General features: G+C 37.5%; 2 protein-coding genes, 1 long non-coding RNA gene and 1 pseudogene across 4 annotated transcripts; 3 read left to right on the top strand and 1 right to left on the bottom strand.

The window, feature by feature from the left end:
• The first annotated feature begins 58 nt into the window (after nt 1-58).
• Nucleotides 59-15,235, top strand: LOC147518629 (uncharacterized). Of its 2 annotated transcripts, XM_086590440.1 has the most exons (5): nt 59-332; nt 420-501; nt 589-705; nt 1,394-1,493; nt 15,097-15,235. In XM_086590440.1, exons 1-4 carry the CDS (start codon nt 199-201, stop codon nt 1,445-1,447), a joined length of 387 nt encoding a protein of 128 aa, XP_086446566.1. In that variant the 5' UTR covers nt 59-198; the 3' UTR covers nt 1,448-1,493; nt 15,097-15,235. The 2 variants fall into 2 exon arrangements, with proteins under 2 accessions (XP_086446566.1, XP_086446565.1); XM_086590439.1 differs by lacking the exon at nt 15,097-15,235 and having other exon boundaries at nt 1,394-1,687.
• Nucleotides 2,342-6,153, bottom strand: LOC147518631 (uncharacterized). Its single transcript, XR_015211847.1, has 2 exons — nt 5,935-6,153; nt 2,342-2,939 (listed from the first exon to the last, which is right to left on the bottom strand). It is a non-coding gene; the product is annotated as an uncharacterized LOC147518631 (long non-coding RNA).
• Nucleotides 8,330-9,006, top strand: LOC147518630 (uncharacterized). The gene has a single exon (XM_086590438.1). The coding sequence runs from the start codon at nt 8,458-8,460 to the stop codon at nt 8,938-8,940; it is 483 nt and encodes a 160-aa protein (XP_086446564.1). The 5' UTR covers nt 8,330-8,457; the 3' UTR covers nt 8,941-9,006.
• Nucleotides 15,236-19,189: 3,954 nt separating the features above from the next.
• Nucleotides 19,190-20,066, top strand: LOC147518628 (GDP-mannose 4,6 dehydratase 1 pseudogene; annotated as a pseudogene).
• The last annotated feature ends 240 nt before the right edge of the window (nt 20,067-20,306 follow it).

Raw genomic sequence — 20,306 nt, 5'->3', positions numbered from 1 at the left:
GAGTATTTGACAGATGTGTGGCTGTGATCAAATCTCCTTCCTTAGTATATAACAAAAACACATTTAAAACGCAAAGACTGTGATTGCTCCAGCCAGAAGAGAAAATCCACAGTGTTCTTCTCCTTCCCAAACTATCTCCTCATCTTATTTCTCAAAATTCCAATTGAACCCTTGATATTATTTACATCTTTACCAAAAATGTACACCACTGTGATGTGGCTTTCCCATGAATGGAAAGCTATATTAAGAATCCAGAAATTGAGAAGACTAGTTTCCTATACTGGTTTCTTCGGCTTCGTTTCTTGTTTGAGCTACTGGTACACAAATAATACGTAAGTCTTTCTTAACCCATTTCTAACCCTTTCCATCACGCATACAAACTGTTTGACACATTGACTTGCACATATTGTTTATGTTAGGACAAGAGCTGGGACATCGAGAGGGGATCAGTTTTATGCTTCGTTTCCAGCTGGGACAGAATTACTAACTGACACTGCTAAGGTTTTCATTTTATTTTTATACTTGCTAGTTTTGTAAGTGTAACTTATTTGTTTTTTTTAAATGATCTTGTGTTATTTGCTTGCGCAGTTATATAAATCTGCGCTTGGGAATTGTTTTGAGATTGAAGACTGGGGGCCGATAGAGTTCTCCATCATGACTAAACATTTTGAGCGACAAGGAAAACCACCTTTTGCGTACCACTCTGTAAGTTCAATGTGTGTTTTTTATAATTTTTGTATGCTAATGGAATGTGTAATTGGGAGGTGAAATGGACTCCTGAGCGAGAACTTCATTGCTCAGGGGTCCCGTCAAGACAGCAAAACTACGTTTAGCTATAATAGTTAAATATTGTTCCATTACCATTTTGGAGGATCAGAGTTGAAACTGGGACTATATTTCTTTTCAAGTCTTGAGCTAGAATGGTGAATGACTGTAAAGATTAGGGGAGCATGGTGAGTTGGTGACTGGTGAGCATTTTTGAAAGAGTAGTAGAAAGACTAGATCTCGATTTAATACCATATCTATGGGGGTAGCTTCAATGGGCTCTCATTTGTTGTAGGTGCGTATGTAATTACTTTTTCGTTATCATTAATGAAACGGCAATGGTTTTCTGACCCCTAAACTCGCACAATGAAAAAGAGTAAGAAGAAATTCAGGACCATCTATGGAATGCATATTTTAGAAACTAAGGAAGATTTGAGTGGTGGACTGGTGTTCATGGTCAAGTTATGCTAGAACTGTCTTTGGATACATTTAATTGCTGAAAAATGAAGCAAGTCCGAAATAAAATTTCTCTTATCATTCATTTTTTTCTTGCTTCTTTTATTGGAACTAATGACTTATTGGTTAGTTATCCATGGCGTAAGCTTAGACATTTTCCTTTCTCTTCCAGCAATATATGGCACACCTTCTTTCTCATGGACAGCTTGATGGAAGTGGTGTATAGAGCAACTAATGAACTCCCAGTGGCATGACATCTCAAATACCTCTAGGTGATATTTGAACACATTTTTCTGTTTATTAGTGTTGCCTTAGATGATCCTATTTCAACTTTGGTATGTCGGAAGTATAGTTTAAGTAAACCCCAAATGCTTTCTTGAGTGTTTATTTAGAGTATAATTTTATATACATTTTATGCACATATACCGGAAATTGGCCTAATGCTATTTAGAGTATAATTTTCTTATGACGTCTCCTAACGGATATGCAAAGTGTGTCTGGACGCCATCTACTTGAATTTGCTCAATATAATTGCGTGGACATCCAACCTTGAACTGGAGAGGTCATACTGATCGGAAGTTAGGATTGCCTTGGGAAAAAAAGTAGTTACATTTGGAAAGGGATGGACTCTACCCCAGAGTAGTGAGGACCAAGGACAAACGACTCTGGTGGGTTTCATTTTCTTGTTGAGCAAGCAAAAACTTTCTTCATTGTTGTTCTTGTTCATTTTTGGACACAATTCGTCCATTCCTAACTTTTGAAGGTGTCCAGTACCGGTCAAGACATGGGTGGTTAGGACCAAGGTCTAGGCTCCGATTCCCACCTTCACCGAGGAAAATGGAATTTAGGGATTACGAAATTAGTTCCAAAAAAAAAAAAAAAAAAAGACTGATTAAACCTGCCTCAATCAAGTTATGATTAATGAATTCTGTCACCTTGACATCTGATGACTCTGGCTAGAATCATCTCAATGGTGAATGAGGGGTCCACAAACCCCTACATACAAAGCTTGATATGCTCCATTTAGATGAGAAGATCCAAGGATGATTGGATGATCAGTTGTTAGAGGCTTAGAGCCAACTCTTAGGACAAAAACTAAATAAAGGGAAAGAAAGAAAAATGATTGATTACTATAAATTTATTTCTATTTTATTTTCAAAACAGAGATAACAGCCAACATGTATAGGATACCGAACAAGAGAACCAGCCAGCCTAGAGCTTGGCGTCTGTATGCATGTCGGATAAAGGATGCCATTAAAATGTATTGAACTATTTACTATATATCACGGCGTGATGCAGCCAAAGATACGATCAAATGGAGTCTGATCAGGAGAAGTGATGCTCGGAGTTATAGGACTAATAGCTGCAACTGATTTCTCTTGAGAGGAAAGTACTTTGGAATTCGTCTGAATGAATAGGAGCTGCTGCTGCATTCTTTTCTTGATCTCTTGTCGTCTAATCTGGGCATAATCATCAGGAATGAAGACATCCATATCCTCCAACAGACCAACTAGAACAAGACTTGGATTCTTCTTTTTGTTTATCTTTTATTCCTCTACACTCCTATCCTCTCCCTGAATGTTGGTATCTTGAAGACTCTAGGCAGAGGCCAAAACAGAATGACGAGAGGTGAATATATGAAGAAAACAAAATAAATACCTGCATCCTCATTGATTTAATCGAAAGGCGAACTGTGTCTGTGTCTCCATCGTACTTTACTGACAAATAACAAAAGAAAAGATAATTAAATGATACTATCAGCATATAACTTAGATGAGAAAACTCAATAGAAGTATATATAACAGTATAACACGCATTGACAAAAAAAAAGTAGGGTTAACTAGTATTACCCCCACTAAATGAGCTAAAAAAAAACGTCCTAAATCAATTAAGTTGGTGGAAATAAAATAACAAGTCAAACTCTCTCTCTTTTTTTCTCTCTCTTCACCAGCCCAATCATAAATTCATAACCGACTTGGGATGTTTTTGTTTTGTGCCATGTGGTGTAGTCGCCCTTAAAAAAAAAAAGGGCATGCTACTATAGCGTAACTTAAATAATTCATTAAAACTGGATTATATAGGAGAGAATTGAGTTTTACATCCTTAATCAACGAGGGCTTTTAGGTAGCACAGTGAATTCTTCATTGGAAAGTGTGAAGATTGCATGACCTGTAGTTGTTATTGAGAATTTGAGATAGAGACGTATAACTGAAATAATACGGATAAAGGTACATAAATTATGGTTGCTTGGTATACTCTAATAAAATTCAACCATTAGCAAATAGCAAACAACCTATCAAATCTTGAAAGTTCGCCGTGCGACCTCAACTTTTGTTTTGCGACATTAGTTACACCTGAAATTTCATGATTATACATGTGCTCTTTGTTCAAGATAACGTTATTATTTTTAGGTGTTTGTTACTGCCGGACTCATATTGTATTGGGCAGATTCCAAAAACAAAAACATTTATTACAAACGGTCATTGGCCCCTAAAAATTGTTGTGTTGGACACTTCCTAAACTAACTTGAATTTGATTTGTTGCAACTTTTTCAATCTCTTTTATTCTTTTCTTTTCCACCTTCAAAAATCTTAAACCCTTAAACCCTAAAAAAAACTATATATTAACACTAACACTAAACACTAATGGGTTTAGTAAAGATGAAGAAGAAAATATAATGCATCATGACCCTATTCAAGAAGAAAATGTAGAACAAGTTTCAAGTGACCCCATTCAAAAAGAAAATGTATAACAAGTTCCAAGTGATCCCATTCAAAAAGAAAATGTAGAATAAGTTCCAAATGACTCCATTCAAGAAGAAAATGTAGAACAAATTCAAAGTGAAGAAAATAGAGAAATAGATGATAATACATTTAATAAGAATAAGGTAAATCTAAATTAAACGTAATTATACATATAATAATTATGTATGTAGTAATTATTCATGTGTACAATGATATATGGGACTGAAAAAGAAAATTCGAACACCCGAGGCTTAAACGACCCGGCTAGGTCGTTCGTATTGCACATCAAACGGTTTGGTTACACCGTCTGGACTGAGTCCAAAACGATGTGGCAATGTCGTTTGGGATTTGGACTTAAAAAAAAAATTACCGGTGTGGTCACACCGTTTGGACTAAGTCCCAAACGATATGGCCACAGTCCAAACGGTGTAGTCATGTCGTTTGGGATTTGAACTTCGAAAAAATATGAAGTTATGTTTTTTGGCCTCTTGACCGGTGTGGCCATGTCGTTTGGGATTTGAACTTTGAAAAAATATGAAGTTTTGTTTTTTGGCATCTTGACCGGTGTGACCAAGTCATTTGGGATTTGAACTCGGAAAAACATAGAGTTCTGTTTTTTGGCCTCTTTACCGGTGTGCTCACAACGTTTGGGATTTATTCCAAACAGTGTGGCCATGTCGTTTTAGGATTCTAAATGTCCAGTGAACTAAAGAACATACATAACATATATTATGAAGATGAACAAGAGTATAAGATAAGCATCACACATTGCAACACCGTCCCAAGTATTTTTTGAGCATCTCTAACTTCATTTGCAAACCACCAGCTATCGTCGGTCAAATAACCCCATATATTCATCACGAAAAGGTAAAGACCAAATAGAACTCTCCAGACAAGACAAAACCTATTTTGAGATGCGTCAAAGAAATTGGAGTTGAAGAAGAGGCATTGTGTTTCTTGAGTTTGGACTCGTGAGGGACAAAAAGAAAAGTTAAACTGAAGAATTAATGTACTAGTGTTATTTATAAGCGTCAGACAAACTTCAATCGCAAACAGCACGCCTAGTAAGTACTATCTTAAGCATGATCTTTAATCTATGACAAAGCTTCAATTATAACCATATTTGCTAACTCATTGCCTAAAGAGCTGAAATGAGATTTAATATTTTCAAGACTCAATTCTATAAAACATTTCTTCTCACACGATTCCAAAGTCTTCCACAGATGTTTAAATTTCTCCTTCTTGCAATCATTAATAAGCACATGGAGCAAAGCTTTTACTTCACCAATTCTTTATTCAATTTGTGCTGCCAAGCTCTCGTTCATCAACATTTCCCAACCAGTCTTTGGCAGGATCACTGGGTTTCGGAATCTTTATCCCTTCATTACATTTCTGAATGGCTTCTTCATATCCGTTGACATTGTCAGAACGTCGGTAAAGCATATAAACATGAAAATAAGCGAACTAGATAGATTCAGGAGCGAGTTTGACAGACTTTCTTGCTGCTTTAATTCGTTCGGTTGTGTTTATGGGTTCGTGTTTGTGAGTTTGACTAAGAGTGGTAACTGGCTATTGCCGGTTTCTTGGTTTATTGCATGTTTTGGTTGGGGGTGTATGGTTCGAAGTTGCGCCCAACACAATGGGCAGACCCCGGTCTGGCAGTAACAAGACTCTATTTTTATTGCTTAACAAGTCTATAATTAGGCCAGATCTCACCTTACCTTACAAAAATAAATCGAAACACATGTTCACTCATTTAACCCCAAAATTTCATTGAAAAAAATAAAAAATAAAAGAATAAAAAAAAATATACAAACACCTCAACCATCATGTAGCAATATATTACACTGGAAAGGAAAGGCAGTATCTGCAAATACAGTGATACTTGGAAGGTCACAAAGTACAGACTACAAACCTTACTGATGATCATTTGAAATGTATAACTCAGATGAATAGTTTGGGCACTTACTCACTTAGTCGCTTCCAATATTCTTGTCTCTTGGTCTGGTCCGGCCCGTCCTAAGTTTCTGCTGGTTGGGGTTTGGATTTTGCAAGAAATGTCCTGAGATTTTAAATTAGAACAGTAGGAAACTTACTTCTGAATTCTGATAGACCCTCCCCGACAACATCTTAGAGGCCTTGACTTCAACATTTTTTTTGGATACCATTGACTCTTACATTTGAACTCGAAATGGATCATGGAGATCCAGTTATCTTTATTTTTACTGCTTTAAAAATTGCGCCCTCATCCACCGTCTTAAAATAGTGTTTTAATATATATTTTTTTATGTATCTCAAAAACTTGTTTTTGACCACATTTTAAAAATGGTTTTGTCTCTATTTAAATCATTAAATTTCAATAGCTGTTTTGTTAAATATCATACTATGTATTGTATTGTAAGGATATAAAGGAAAATACAACAGTAAAATTAGTCTGTTCCTTTTGACGAACACACATTCGTCTTTACGTCCATCATACTAGTTCTATAAATTTGAATTAATGAGGGGCCTGATGAGCATTACATTATCGTGGGCCATGGCTTCCATATTGCACATGTTGCCCATTGAACATTTAATGGATGGCTAGCATTATGATTGAACTTATCAAGAGCCTAAACACAAACTGTTTCTGACTTGACCTTTGTTAGCAACTTGATTGCCGACTGGGAGCCTGATGGTGTACAACTGTACATAGAGAATGAATATGTTCTGCCTCCTGAAGGAGTATTCTACCTCTTCTTGTAGTATGCAAATCCATTTGGAGTGCATATTCGATATTCCAATCCTCTGAATCAATTTTCCACTTCTAAGGATAGTTCATTATAACGGCATCTTAGTTTGGACTTTGGAGAGCCAATCCTGTCTTGAATAACTAAAATGGATTGAGATTGAACAAATGGGAATGGCAGACTTTATTCTAGTCACAATTCCATAAAACTTGTTTGCATAAATGACTAGAACCACAATGTTTTCCTTGTTCAATGATTTTAGTTTTGATCTTAACTGAGAGAGGCCACCATACCTTGTCGTTCACACATGATTTTACAAAAACCGAGTCAAAGCATTTCATCAACCTAAAGCTCCTATACATGAAATCATTATGCATCAGTTTGCAATTTTTTTTTTGATGGTTGCATCAGTTTGCAATTAATATATGTGCACACCCAAATAAGAGTGATATCACTATACCCCATTGCCTTAATAGCCAGTCGATAAACTCCAAACAGGAACATCTATTTCTCTTCAATAAACACATTTTCCCCTCCCTCCATGAGTCCATGATGATTTCATCCATCCCTAAAGAAGGGGTGAAGGACCCCACATTACCCCTCCCTCACCTACCTAGCTTCTCATATTCTGCCGTGGTTCGACGTGTGTTGTCTAGGGAGACAAACACGTATCTGAATCATTAAGTAGCACTTGTCATATATCACCCACGACCCACCATGTTAACATTTTCCTTAATAATACACTTTTCTTTAGTGAATGTAGTAATCTCCAACTTTGATTATCGAACAAAAAAAGTAATCTCCAACTTTCAAGTATATTGTAAAATATATTCTCCCTTTGTTCAATTGAAATAGTCATTAAACTTTGATCAATTTCTTATAATTTTCCGGAAAACTGTCTGATTAATAGAGTTAATACTCTATTACTGATAACTTGCTTCTAAGAATTTGACTGGTGGGAAAGTATACTTTTGAAAAGAAAAAGGACTTGGGCAATGCTATTATCAGCACAGCAGATGGGAGGATTTGTGAAGTTATAGAGTCATGTCCAAAAGCTGAAAAACACACTCGATCACCTGAAAGCCAAATTGCTGGGATCATGACAGGATCACACGCCGCCATCAGTTAAAAGTCATACTTAATGACTTACTTTCTATTTAACCTTATGGGATTTTGGATCACACACGACATCTGTTAAAAGTCATACTCTAGTTAATAACTATTTTTCTGTTCACCCTTGAGATTTTTTACTGTTGCGTTGTATCTTCCTGCAAATCCTACCTAGCTAGGAACACAAATCCTAATATCCCAGAGATCAACTAATCCTTTCTCATTGCTACTTCTAAACACCCTTTAAGTATGAATTGGCATTTCCAATCATCAACTAACTTGTACTGATGTACTGCCCATAGACAACCCTATCTGCTGAATTATTGAACCAAATTGTAGGGAATGTGAGGTATCCGTATCCCTAAATGATGGATCATTGGATCTAAAACGACAAGTACAAAGGGAGGTGCAATTATTCAACCCATGAATTTCATCCCAAGCAAAGTGAGAGTTTTCCACTTTACAACAAAATAAAAACCATAATAATTACATCATTTTCTTTATCAAATTTTAAAATGATTGATTCCCAACTCCACATTTGGAAAAAGAGAGTACTCATTCTCACAACACCCTTTAATCCCGGCTCTCTCATTCTTTCTCTTCTCTCTCTCTTGCAACTCTCCCTCCATGAGAGAGTTACTTGGGGAGAAATCATGAAGAACAGCATCAAGTGCTGCATCTCTTGCATACTTCCATGTGGAATACTCGACGTAATTCGAATAGTCCACTCAAATGGTCGTGTCGAAGAACTTAGCCATACAGTTCAAGCAAGCGAAATATTGAAGGCGAATCCAAAGCATGTTTTAAGAAAAGCATCATCAGATGGAGTTGTCCCAAAAATTGTTATGGTGCCTCCAGAAGCAGAACTTCAACGTGGGAAGATCTATTTTCTCATGCCAGTTTCCTCACAGCCTCAAAAAACCCGGTCTGGATCGACAACTAAGAGAAAGAAGAAAAAAGAGACAGAGAATAATGGAAGTTCAGTAGATATGACAACAAGACTTCTCATATCTGATCAGTACTTAACTGAAATCCTTTCAGAGAAAATATCAACACAAAGGGATCGAAGGCGAGGGCGTGTTGGAGTGTGGAGGCCTCATTTAGAGAGCATATCTGAGACACAGAGTGATCTATAATAAGTGTGGTTCAAAATTTTCATCTGTTTGTATATGAACATAAATATATGATATTGGTTCAACACATATTCTTGCTTTGCAGTTCATTGTGATGAGTATATGGACAGCTCTAATAGAATTTTGGCGTTGCTTGTGATTAGTCTTGAAGTTTTTGCTCGGTAAAGCATTGGCCCTGATTGACCTAGTATAAAAGATTTTCGTGTTCAACACTTATTTACGTTGCTTTAAGCCTTTGTGGATATTCTGGATAAAGTGGCTCTGCTTGTTATAGTGTAAAGATTTATTCGGATTTCTTTCGCCCTGCTTGAGACATGGTTTTGAAAACTGCAAGCTGCAAAGGTTGCGCTGACTTTTGTGTTCATAGCATTTTTTATGAGATAAAGAACTACATCTTTGCAGTCGCAAAGATTGTAAATTTTGGTGTCTTAAACCCTTCAATCACTCCCGTGTTGTCTAATGTCTACATTACCTTCTCCTCTGGAGTTTCTATACAAACGGACGGGTGGCTTCAATTAGATTGTAACTGCGTCTTTGTCTTTGACTTAATTGGCAGTGACGTTACAATCCAATTGTGATCCTTGTTTGTAACTAGGCCCTTGGGTAGATTTATCTATTGTCAAGAAAATCTGGTAAGTAACACGCAGTAGACAATGGATTAACCCCAGCATCGCCAGAACAAAGTTTGGCACAGTATGAAATTGGATTCACTGACGTTGATAGAGGTCGACCTGCTCATCTATACTTTTCAAGGATCAATATATATCCAACTGAAAGTTACTTAGAAGTTAGAAACACATCGAATCTAAGACCACAGTTTGCTTTCCACAATAGATAGAACAATACACTCAATATCTTGCACTATAGATTGGTGGGATTTTTTAAATATTTTTTTTATTCATTATCTTCTTTTATAAAGTATGGATGAGTGTATTTGTATTGCGACCAGAATTATCATATAAAAACGATATCTACAAAAGGACCACCTTTGGGTAACCTACCTCTCAATGCAATGTTGAACCTATTGGTTCTACCAACATGCTATTAGGCAATAGAACTAACAATCAATTCCATGTTGGGTTCTAAAGTTAGATTTGCTTATATTTGGGAATTACAAGGCTAGCAATGCATGGGTCAGCTGCGCTCATCCATTTAATCACAAGCTAAAATATGGGATTATTAGAGACTTTAGAAAAGGGGGTGTGTTGTGAATAAATAACTGCGGAAACAACATTATCCACAACAAAAACTGATCAATCTAATACAAGGATCGATCTTTCTCAATAGACAAGATTTCAACACCCTCCAAGTAATATCCCAACACTTCTCAATATCAAATAACAAACATATAAAGTAAAACAATTAATATAAAGGAAGAACAAACCAAAAGACGAGATATATCGTGGTTCGGCAATTTGCCTACTTCCACACTGTGAGTTTCAAGCTTTACTGGATGTCCGGAGTAACAGATTACAAGTCTCTCAATTCACTCACAAAGAATGAACACTCAACTCAAAAAGAATTGCTCTCTTATAATCTCTCTCTTTCTTGGTTTTAGAAAAAGTTAGGTTTCTACAGAAAAAACCTATATTTATACTATTTCCAAAAACTTCCGAAAAGGGGCAAATTCGTGCTGAAATAACTCATGAGCGCGGGTTGCACCCTCGACCAGGCAAAGTGAAGTGCAGGTCGCGCTTAAAACACTGGAGGTCAAAATCTTATGAGCGCGGGTCGCGCCTTGCCCAAGTGGAAACTGAGCGCAGGTCGCGCCCTTCATACCAGATAGAAAAAAAACCGGAGTTTTCTCTACAATTCTCCACCTCGGTGAGGTTTTAACACATAAAACCAAGCCGAACACATCCATCCAGAAACTCGCAGTCCATCCACCCCTAAGGGCCATGCCCACAAAGGGCTCTATCAAGCATGTAGGATTTGGAGCAAGTCCAAACAGTGTTGGAACTTAACTCCGGTAACAACCTTAGTCAGCATATCAGCAAGATTGTCATGGGTGCCCACTTTCTCAAATGTTACATCACCATCCTCAACGACATCCCGTATAAAGTGATAACGGACATCAATATGCTTGGTCCGAGCATGATGAACCTGGTTTTTCGCCAAATGAATAGCACTCTGACTATCACAATGCAAAGCAACACTCTTCTGCTCAATACCCATATCATCCAGAAGACCTCGAAGCCATAATGCTTCTTTTTTCCTCTGTCACACGCCATATACTGCCTCAAGAGTAGATAGAGCAATCAGAGCATTGTGAAGATAGACCTCCAACTAACCGGTGCACCATGCATCATAAACACATAACCAGTAGTTGATCGTTGTCTATCTAGATCACCTGCATAATCTGAATCCACATATCCACTGACATAGCAAGTGCCTCTACCATAAACCAATCCTATTTCCAAGGTACCCTTCAAGTACCTTAATACCCATTTCACTGCCTCCCAATGCTACTTCCCAGGATTAGCCATATACATGCTTACAACACTAACTGCTTGTGAAATGTCTGGGCGTGTGCACACCATAGCATACATCAAACTGCCCACTGCATTAGCATAAGGAACATGTGCCATATGTTTTTGTTCTTCCACCAAACTAGGAGAGAACTTAGCTGAAAGCCTAAAATGCTCAGCTAAAGGCGTAGAAACCGACTTTGCATTCTCCATACCAAAATGCGAATGAAGGTATTTCTTCTAAGATACAACTATCCGTCGATTCTGCCTATCTCTGTCAATCTCCATGCCCAGTATCTTCTTGGCTCCACCTAAGTCTTTCATCTCAAACTCAGAGCTAAGTTGAGATTTCAACTTGTCTATCTCCACCACGCTTTTGGAAGCAATAAGCATGTCATCCACATAAAGCAGGAAATAGATGAAGTCATTACCACGAAGCCTACGAAAGTAAACACAACAATCATACTTACTTCGGGTGTACTCATGTTGCATCATGAACGTGTCAAAGTGCTTATACCATTGTCTGGGCGATTGCTTTAACCCGTACAGTGATTAATTTAATTTGCATACATGATCTTCTTTCTCAGCAACGACAAACCCTTCAGGTTGTCTCATATAGATCTCTTCTTCCAAGTGCCCATGCAAGAAAGCAGTTTTCACATCAAGTTGCTCTAACTCCCAGTTGAAGTGAGCAACTAAACTTAATAACACACGAATGGACGTATGTTTGACCACCGGGGAAAATACCTCATTGTAGTCGACTCCTTCCTTCCGTGAAAAACCTTTGCTACCACTCTTGCCTTGTACCCAGTACTGTCGGACTTAGGAAGGACCTCTTTCTTTCTGAACACCCATTTACTGCTGATAGTCATTTTGTCCTTTGGCAATAAAACTAGGTCTCATATGTGATTTTTATCAAGAGATTCCATCTCTATTTGCATAGCTACCAACCAATCTCTGTAATGAGCATCTCTAACAGCTTCCTTGAAACTATCTGGCTCACCATCTTCAATATTCAGTGCATATACCACTAAATCCACCTGACCATAGTGTTTCACCAGCTTCTCGTGCCCATACTTGTGCACTTCTTTAACTTGTCTCTGTGGCCTAGGGTCAGCCATTACAAGTTGCAGATGCTCTTGCTTTTCTTCCTATTGCTGTGTAGTTTCATGATTTGGTACCTCATCATGATCTAACCAGTCATTTGCTGCATCAGACAACTCAAGCTTAGTAGCTTGAACTTCTATAGACTCACCATTCTACCCAGCTACTTCCGGCTTACTGAAAGATAACACGAAAGTCTCATCAAAGGTAACATCTCTGCTGACCAGGAACTTGTGGTTTTCTAGACACCACAATCTGTATCCCTTTACCCCATTTGCGAAGCCTAAGAATATGGCATTCTTAGCTCTAGGATCTAGCTTGCTTTCCCTCACATGATAGTAAGCTGTCGATCCAAACACTCGCAAAATACTATAATCAGTTGGGTTACCTGACCACACCTCATAAGGTGTCCTGCAATCTATAGCTGGTACTAGTGACCTATTGTACAGGTAACACGCCATGGACACTACATCTGCCTAATACTCTTTGCCTAGACTGGTATTAGACAACAAACATCTCGCTCTTTCAAGCAAGGTTCTATTCATCCTCCTGCCATTCCATTCTGCTGTGGCGTTCCCCTGACTGTCCAATGTCTAGCAATTTTCTATTGCGAATAGAACTCTTGGAAAGGTCCATAGGTATACTCAGTACCATTGTCAGACCGTAATGTCTTTACCTTCCTATCTGTGCGATTCTTAACCTTTGCCTTCCACTTTTTAAATGTCTCTAACACTTCATCTTTCGATTTTATCATATACACCCACACATAGCGAGTATGATCGTCAATGAATGAGACATAATAGCAGTTACCTCCCGTGGAAGCCACCCTGGAGGGTCCCCAAACATCCGTATGCACATAGTCAAGGATGGCTATTATCGTGTGCTTGCTTGACTTGAACTTGACTCTGCACTGTTTTCCATAGACGCAATGCTCATAGAACCCCATACTTGGCTTCTTCAAATTCTTCAAAAACCCTCGCTTGCACAACTCAGACAAACCCTTTTCACTCATATGCCCTAAACACATATGCCATATCTTAGCGCACTCAGAATCATTACTACATGCACCCACTGCTACATCGCTTATCACCGTACTACCTATCAGAGTATACAAGGTTCCATATTTTTTACCATTCATAACAACTAAAGAGCCATTAACAATATTTAGGACTCCACCTTCGCCCACAAATTTGTGGCCTTTGGAATCCAAGGTACCAAGAGAAATAAGACTTTTCTTTAGCTCAAGAACATGTCTCACATCGGTTAAAGTCCTCAGCTACCAGGAAAAATCTTCCTTTCCTTTCTTCAGTAAAACTCCCATTTTTTTTCTAAAACCCTCGCTGTGTTCTTTTTCCAAAAACTCTACGTGAGAAAACTCCCCGAAAAACAAGGACAACACTTATCCATTTACCTACGGGCTTTTATCCGTATCTGATAGTTATCATCTATCCATTTTATCTATTTTCATTATTATTATCTTTATTATTATTATTATTAGGAAAATAAAATAATAAAAACACGAGGTGTTATAAAACTGAACGCAGGTCGCGCTATTCATACCAGATAGAAAAAAAACCGGAGTTTTCTCTACAGGGTGAATACCAATCAGAATCACACATAGTGTTGGCTCCATGGTACTTCCCTGTTCAACTGTAGTTTCGTGTTTTGTTAATCACAAAATTGCTACCCGGCTATAACATTGTAGACCCATCTCATCTATCCTCTCATGTTTGGCTCAAGTTACACTGCAGTTGAGGGAGCATGCATAGACTCTCAAACTGATAAGCTATGTGATTTAAGCACCCCCGGAATTCGGGCTACAACAGAGCCCCAAACAGCTTACCATATTAAAGGAAGAGTTGGGAGTGTTGAGTGTCACTTATTACTTGTCCAGAGTTGGGAGTGTTGGACTAAATTACTCCACCTTCCCTCCCTAACCAAAGTACCAATTCATATCTGTTCATGTTGGGTCCATACATTCACTAGACACAACTTGATAGCAACTTCTAACCAGTAACGTGGGACTGGCTAAAATATTTGTAAATGAAAATGTAAAACTTTGTAAAGGTAGAGAGATTTATAATTTATTCATTTTTTTGTGGTGCAGAACTTGATAAGAAAAAGTATATGGAGTTCAATCATTCAACGGCGCCTCTCGCTTTCCAAAAGGATTATAAGCGTCGTTGTCTCCAACTTTTGCTTTGATTTGTTTGTGTACGTATATATCAGTGTGCGTTTTTCACTATCTACGAAGATAAACTACGTACAACGGTACAAACAATTAGGACTGACATTGAGATACGAGATATCACTGTTGAATAAAACCAATTCTCTCATAGTCACAACTCACAGGTCCTTCATGACATAATTCTTGGACATAGAAGAGAGATCTCTCTTAGAAATAACCAAGTTTTATAGGATAGAATGAAAAGGGGGACCACCTTATAGCTTGTTTTCAAGTTTCAACATTTGTTTATTTTGCATGTCTGCATTCGTGAAATTTGAGATTTTATAAGCTTATGAATTATGTTCTTCCCATTTGATCAGTGTCAAATTGTCAATTGATCGTTTGATTCTTGTGCAACAGGGTCCCTAAGTGCTCTCACTGCCTTTTCAATCTAAGGAAAATCACTTCCTGGCATAAAATGTTATTATCAAACCAGATAGAAGGCAGAATTGTTCGTACAAGCAACATTGCAACCCACGAAGGAAAGACCTGAGTTAATTTGTGAATAACAGCTCTTACTCTCCCCCTTTTAAAATAATTTAGAAGTCTCCCTCATGTCATTCATGTCATTGAGATTACAGTAATCAACCCCTCTACGTTTTTATATTACTTATTGAATTAAAATTTGAATAAACTACTTATGTAGTGACGACAGATGTTCGAGTTTGAGAACTTAAAAAATCCGGTGTGTAACGTAGCACGGTTCACATAGCTGTATGAGTTGTATCCAAACAAAAGAAACTGGACAATGCGTTTCCAAGATCTATACTACGGACTAGGCGCAGAGATTATCCTTACCTGAGCATAGGCCTAATTATATAGCAGATTATCCCAAGGCCCAAGGCCCACCCAGTACCCAAATTGGCCCACGGTCCGCTGCCTCTTGCTTTTAGAGTTTTAGGCAATTTTCCCAGTCCTTACTCCTTATCTTTCTTTTGTTGTGGGCCTGTTTGGTAGTATAGATAGCCCAACCTGTACAATGTACAAGACCCTTGATAGTATATCTTGTTGTTTGGTCCATTTATTATGTGAGTATGGGCCACAACTTAGTGATTAACCAACACACATAAAGCCCCGAAACCGGGTTAATGAAATCCATTGGGAAAGCTAGGATGCGGTTATACAACCTTATGAAACCACGGGAAATCGATTTAAAAATGGTAAGTTAGAAAAAGAGGAAAATAATGTTCTTCTTCTCTAGTGAGTTTTATGGGCTATTTGTTTTTTTGGGTTAAGTTATAAAAGGGTCTTATAAGACCATATGTTATAAGATGGTCTTATAAAGTGATTTGTTTTTTATTTTAAGTTCCTCTTATAAGCACTTGTAAAAATAGAAAAAACAAATACATGACATCTTATAGATGGTTATTTGACAAATATAACCCTACTTTACATCACATTTAACTTGAATATATTAATTTGAAACAAACGTATAGTTTGATTTTCGGTTTCAAATCAATTTTGATAATTAGAATATTGATTTTAGGAAACTACCTTAATTGGCGGCGGTGGTGGTAGTGGTCTTAATAGCACGGTAGTGGTGGTAGTGGAGGTGATGATATTGGTTTTAATAGCACGATAATGGTGGTGGTAGTAGAAGTGGTGGATGTCTTAATAGCACGGTGGTGGTGGTGATAGTCTTAATAGTACGGTGGTGGTGGTAGTGGAGGTGATGATACTGGTCTTAATAGTACGGTGGTAGTGATGGTGGTGGTGGTAGTGGTGGTTTTAATAGCACAGCGGTGGTGGTGGTGATAGTCTTAATAGTATAGTGGTAGTGGTGGTGGAGGTAATGATGGTGGTGGTGGTAGTGGCGGCAGTGGTGGTGGTGGTAGCCGGTGGTGGCTAGGGTAATAAAGTTATTTGAAAAATAAGATAATGAAAAAGGAAAAAAAGAGAAATGAGGCTAGGGGTATATGGACGGGAGTGTTTGAGTCATTTTTCAAGTTATAAGACTTATAGAATTGAAGTAGATCAAATTTTGGTACTTATAGAATTGGAGTCTCTTATAAGACATTTCTAGTAGAATGCTTCTTATAAGAGGCAAAAAACAAACCAAAAAAATATCCAAAATCACTGGGACACATCTTATAAGAGGTTATAAGACCTCAAAGTCTTATAAGAGGTCTTATAAGAGGCAAAAACAAATGGCCCCTTACTCTACCAAAAATTTAAAGTATTGATCACAATCTTTCTATCGCACCACCCATCTCTCACCTTACTCCCACTTCTCACAACATTTTTTAGTTTTAAGAAGTCTTGAAAACAAATTGTGTAGAATTTGGGGTTCTTGAGCCCATGTATTAATTTATTTATCTGATTTGGATTAATTGGAGGATGATTATTCATTTTGAAGCTCTTAATAAAAGTACTATTTTAAGTAATAAAAGGGTTTTGTTTTTTGTTTGGGGGGGGGGATTTTAAATTGGGGTTCTACAATACCAATATGCAATTTCAAATGGTGATTTTCTGAAGAATTTGTAATACGTGTATTTCTTGATCTTATAGTTATTCAATTTCAATAGTTATTATTATTATTGAGAAAAATAATTATTTTGTGAATTGTTAAGAAATCACAGTGAAAATGATACCAAACACCTTTCACACTATTTTTTATTTTCTAATACAATGTACACGCTTGTTTATACATCCACTGTGTTGGATCACCTAAATTAGGTTGGCTACTACAAAATTTCCTACTGCCAAACAGAGCCTGTGTTTTCGGTGTTTTGTGTTTTAATTATTCCAACATCAAGTACTTCGAAAGTTGAAACTAAACATGGAAATTGTCTAAGAGCATCTCCAATGGAGGGTGTAAACCGTATAGAGTGTAAAATTTACACCCTAAGCACAAAAAAAAAACTCTTTCCAATGGGATTGGTATACCGTAGGTAATAGACTATTAACTAATAGAGGGGGTGGGGAATTCTCCATCTGGCTATTAGTTGATAAATAGCTCGGGCGACACTCAACATGCTGTTTCGAAAAACTTTATTCCCGCACGTCACTCAAACACACGTGTATCTTACAAAACAAACTGGAGAGAGAGAATAAAGAAAATAGAGAACTCATCTTCCTCCTGCAACATCTTCTTCCTTCAGCGACAACTATAAAAGAGGGATTGAAGAAGAACTAGAAAATATTTCAATACCCGTCAAGCTTTCAAGAAGAAGTTGCTCTTCTGCAAGAACCACTCTTTAGTCTAAAAAAACGAGATGGGTAGTCTGAGTTTGACAAAACTAAGGCTAGAAGCGTTTCAAATTAATGAAAAATGAGCTAATATTGCACAAAAGGGCCATTGACTAATTCAAGTAACTGATATAGAGGAAGATGCATCACAAGATATCCTCCAGATCTACTGAAAACAAACAGTGCAACTCCAACTAGAGAAAGTGATAAGGAACCTGTGTTGAATATAAATTATATTGGATTTGGTGGGGAGACATATAAGACGACATCTACAACCAAAATTAAGTGAGACGTTGTTTAGAGTGACGTCCATTTTCAAAATAAGAACTCCTAATTTTTTTTGCATTGGAGCGGTTCGAATGTGTAAATTTTCACACCATCTATTAGTGTGGACTGACTGTTGTAAAAGCCTAGTGGCTCCAATGTGGAGCTGATGTGGAGGTGTAAACTTCCACCCCCCATTGGAGATGCCCTAAGTACTAAGTGTTGGAATGATTAAACACAACAATTTTCATGTTTCAGTATTTTTTTAGGATTTATAAGGTTTGATAGGAGTACTAATGTACTACAATTTATTTCTCTCTCCAACTTCAATTTCTAACGTCTGTTTATAAAATTTGTAATTGTAAGTTGCTTGTTCACTTGCTTCAGTTTCTCATTCCATTGTCATCAGGCCGCTCTCATAATAAGCAGCTGCTTAGGCCCCGCAACCCAAGGGCCCCAATATATTTTAGCTCTTATTTTAATCCGTTAGATAAACGTTTTTACATTGGAAAATTGGAAACTAGAAAATCACGTTAAACGCTTTCGTTTCCCTCGCATTTTCGCCTTCTCCAAAAAAATACACAAACGTCTCTATAATTTATTAAAAAACTTCATCACTCTATAACAGATAATCAAATATGGGGCATTGAAGCCAACACTTCAATCTTACCTCTATTTTTCTTGTCTTTTTTGGATTTTTTCTATAATCCCTCATTATATATATTGTTTTATTTGGTGTAGAATTTTTCTTCTCTCTCTTGTATATTTCTTTATTAAATAAATATATTGAAGTTTCACGTCTATAAGATGACTATTCAATAAAGAAAAAAAATAAAAAATTGGGATCATTTTTTATACGGGTAGGCTAGAGTCCCTCAGATCTCATCTAAGTCTCAAAAGATATAACCACTAAAACTAGTGGGGGTATAATCGTCATTTCCTTGCTCAAATTAGAAATCCGCCCGTGATTTCTCTTATCTTCGCATCAGAGTTGTTACAGATGGGTCACGAAAGAGCTGGTTTGGTGAGCAAGGAAGAAAATTTAACTGCGTTTCTTGAATATGTGAATGTCTTCGGTTCCTTGAGTGCATTTATCATCACTTGTTAACAATTTACTTACAATTGCAGCAAGGAAGAATTATTATGCAGCTTCGAAATGTGCTGCACATTGGTATACTGTGAATTATAGAGAAGCTTATGGGTTGTTTGCTTGTAATGGGATCTTGTTTAATCATGAATCCCGTCGTCGAGGGGAAAATTTTGTTACTAGAAAAATTACTAGAGCTGTGGGGAGGATTAAGATTGGGTTGCAGAGTAAATTGTTTTTGGGGAATTTGGTTGCGTCTAGAGATTGGGGGTTTGCTGGTGATTATGCTGAAGCAATGTGGTTAATGCTACAGCAAGAGAAACCTGATGATTATGTTGTTGCGACGGAGGAGTCGCATTCGGTGGAGGAGTTTTTGGAAGTGGCATTTGGGTATGTGGGATTGAGTTGGAGAGATCATGTTGTGATTGATAAAAGGTTTGTCAGGCCAGCTGAGGTGGACAATTTGAAAGGGGATTCGAGTAAGGCGAGAAAGGTACTTAGGTGGAAGCCTAAAGTTGGGTTTGAGCAGTTGGTGAAGATGTGGAGTTGGCCAAGAGGGAGAAGGTTCTTGTTGATGCTGGATATATGGATGCTCAGCAGCAGCCTTGAAGAAGCTGGGGAGATTTTTTTTTACCAAATTGTTTCCATTGGTTTCGTAGTATTGATTGGGAAACTGTTATGATCATTGTTGCCTTTGTTTTGTTATGTTTTAGTTGTTATGAATCATATGATCTGAAAAGATCTCATTCATTTGATTCTAGTAAGTTGATAAATTTCTCCTTTTATGGTATTTATGCCTTAGATTTGGGCTACCACGAGGATATCCCTATAGGGATGAGTGTTTCAAGACCGTTGGATCCGAAATCCAACGGTCCGAAAATTAAAAACAAAAAGGAAGAGAGAGAATATGGGTTTGTTTTTTATTTTCGGACCATTAGATCTCGGATCCAACGGTCTCGGCTGGCGTCCCTATAGGGATATCCTCGTGGTAGACGAACTCGCATGCCTATTGATTCTTTGCTCCACATTA

The sequence above is a fragment of the Coptis chinensis genome, chromosome 2 (assembly GCF_015680905.1).
Source record: "Coptis chinensis isolate HL-2020 chromosome 2, ASM1568090v1, whole genome shotgun sequence".
NCBI classification, from domain to species: Eukaryota; Viridiplantae; Streptophyta; class Magnoliopsida; order Ranunculales; family Ranunculaceae; genus Coptis; species Coptis chinensis.
The sequence above is the reverse complement of the archived record's forward strand: the minus strand, read 5'-3'. Positions and strand labels throughout refer to the sequence as shown.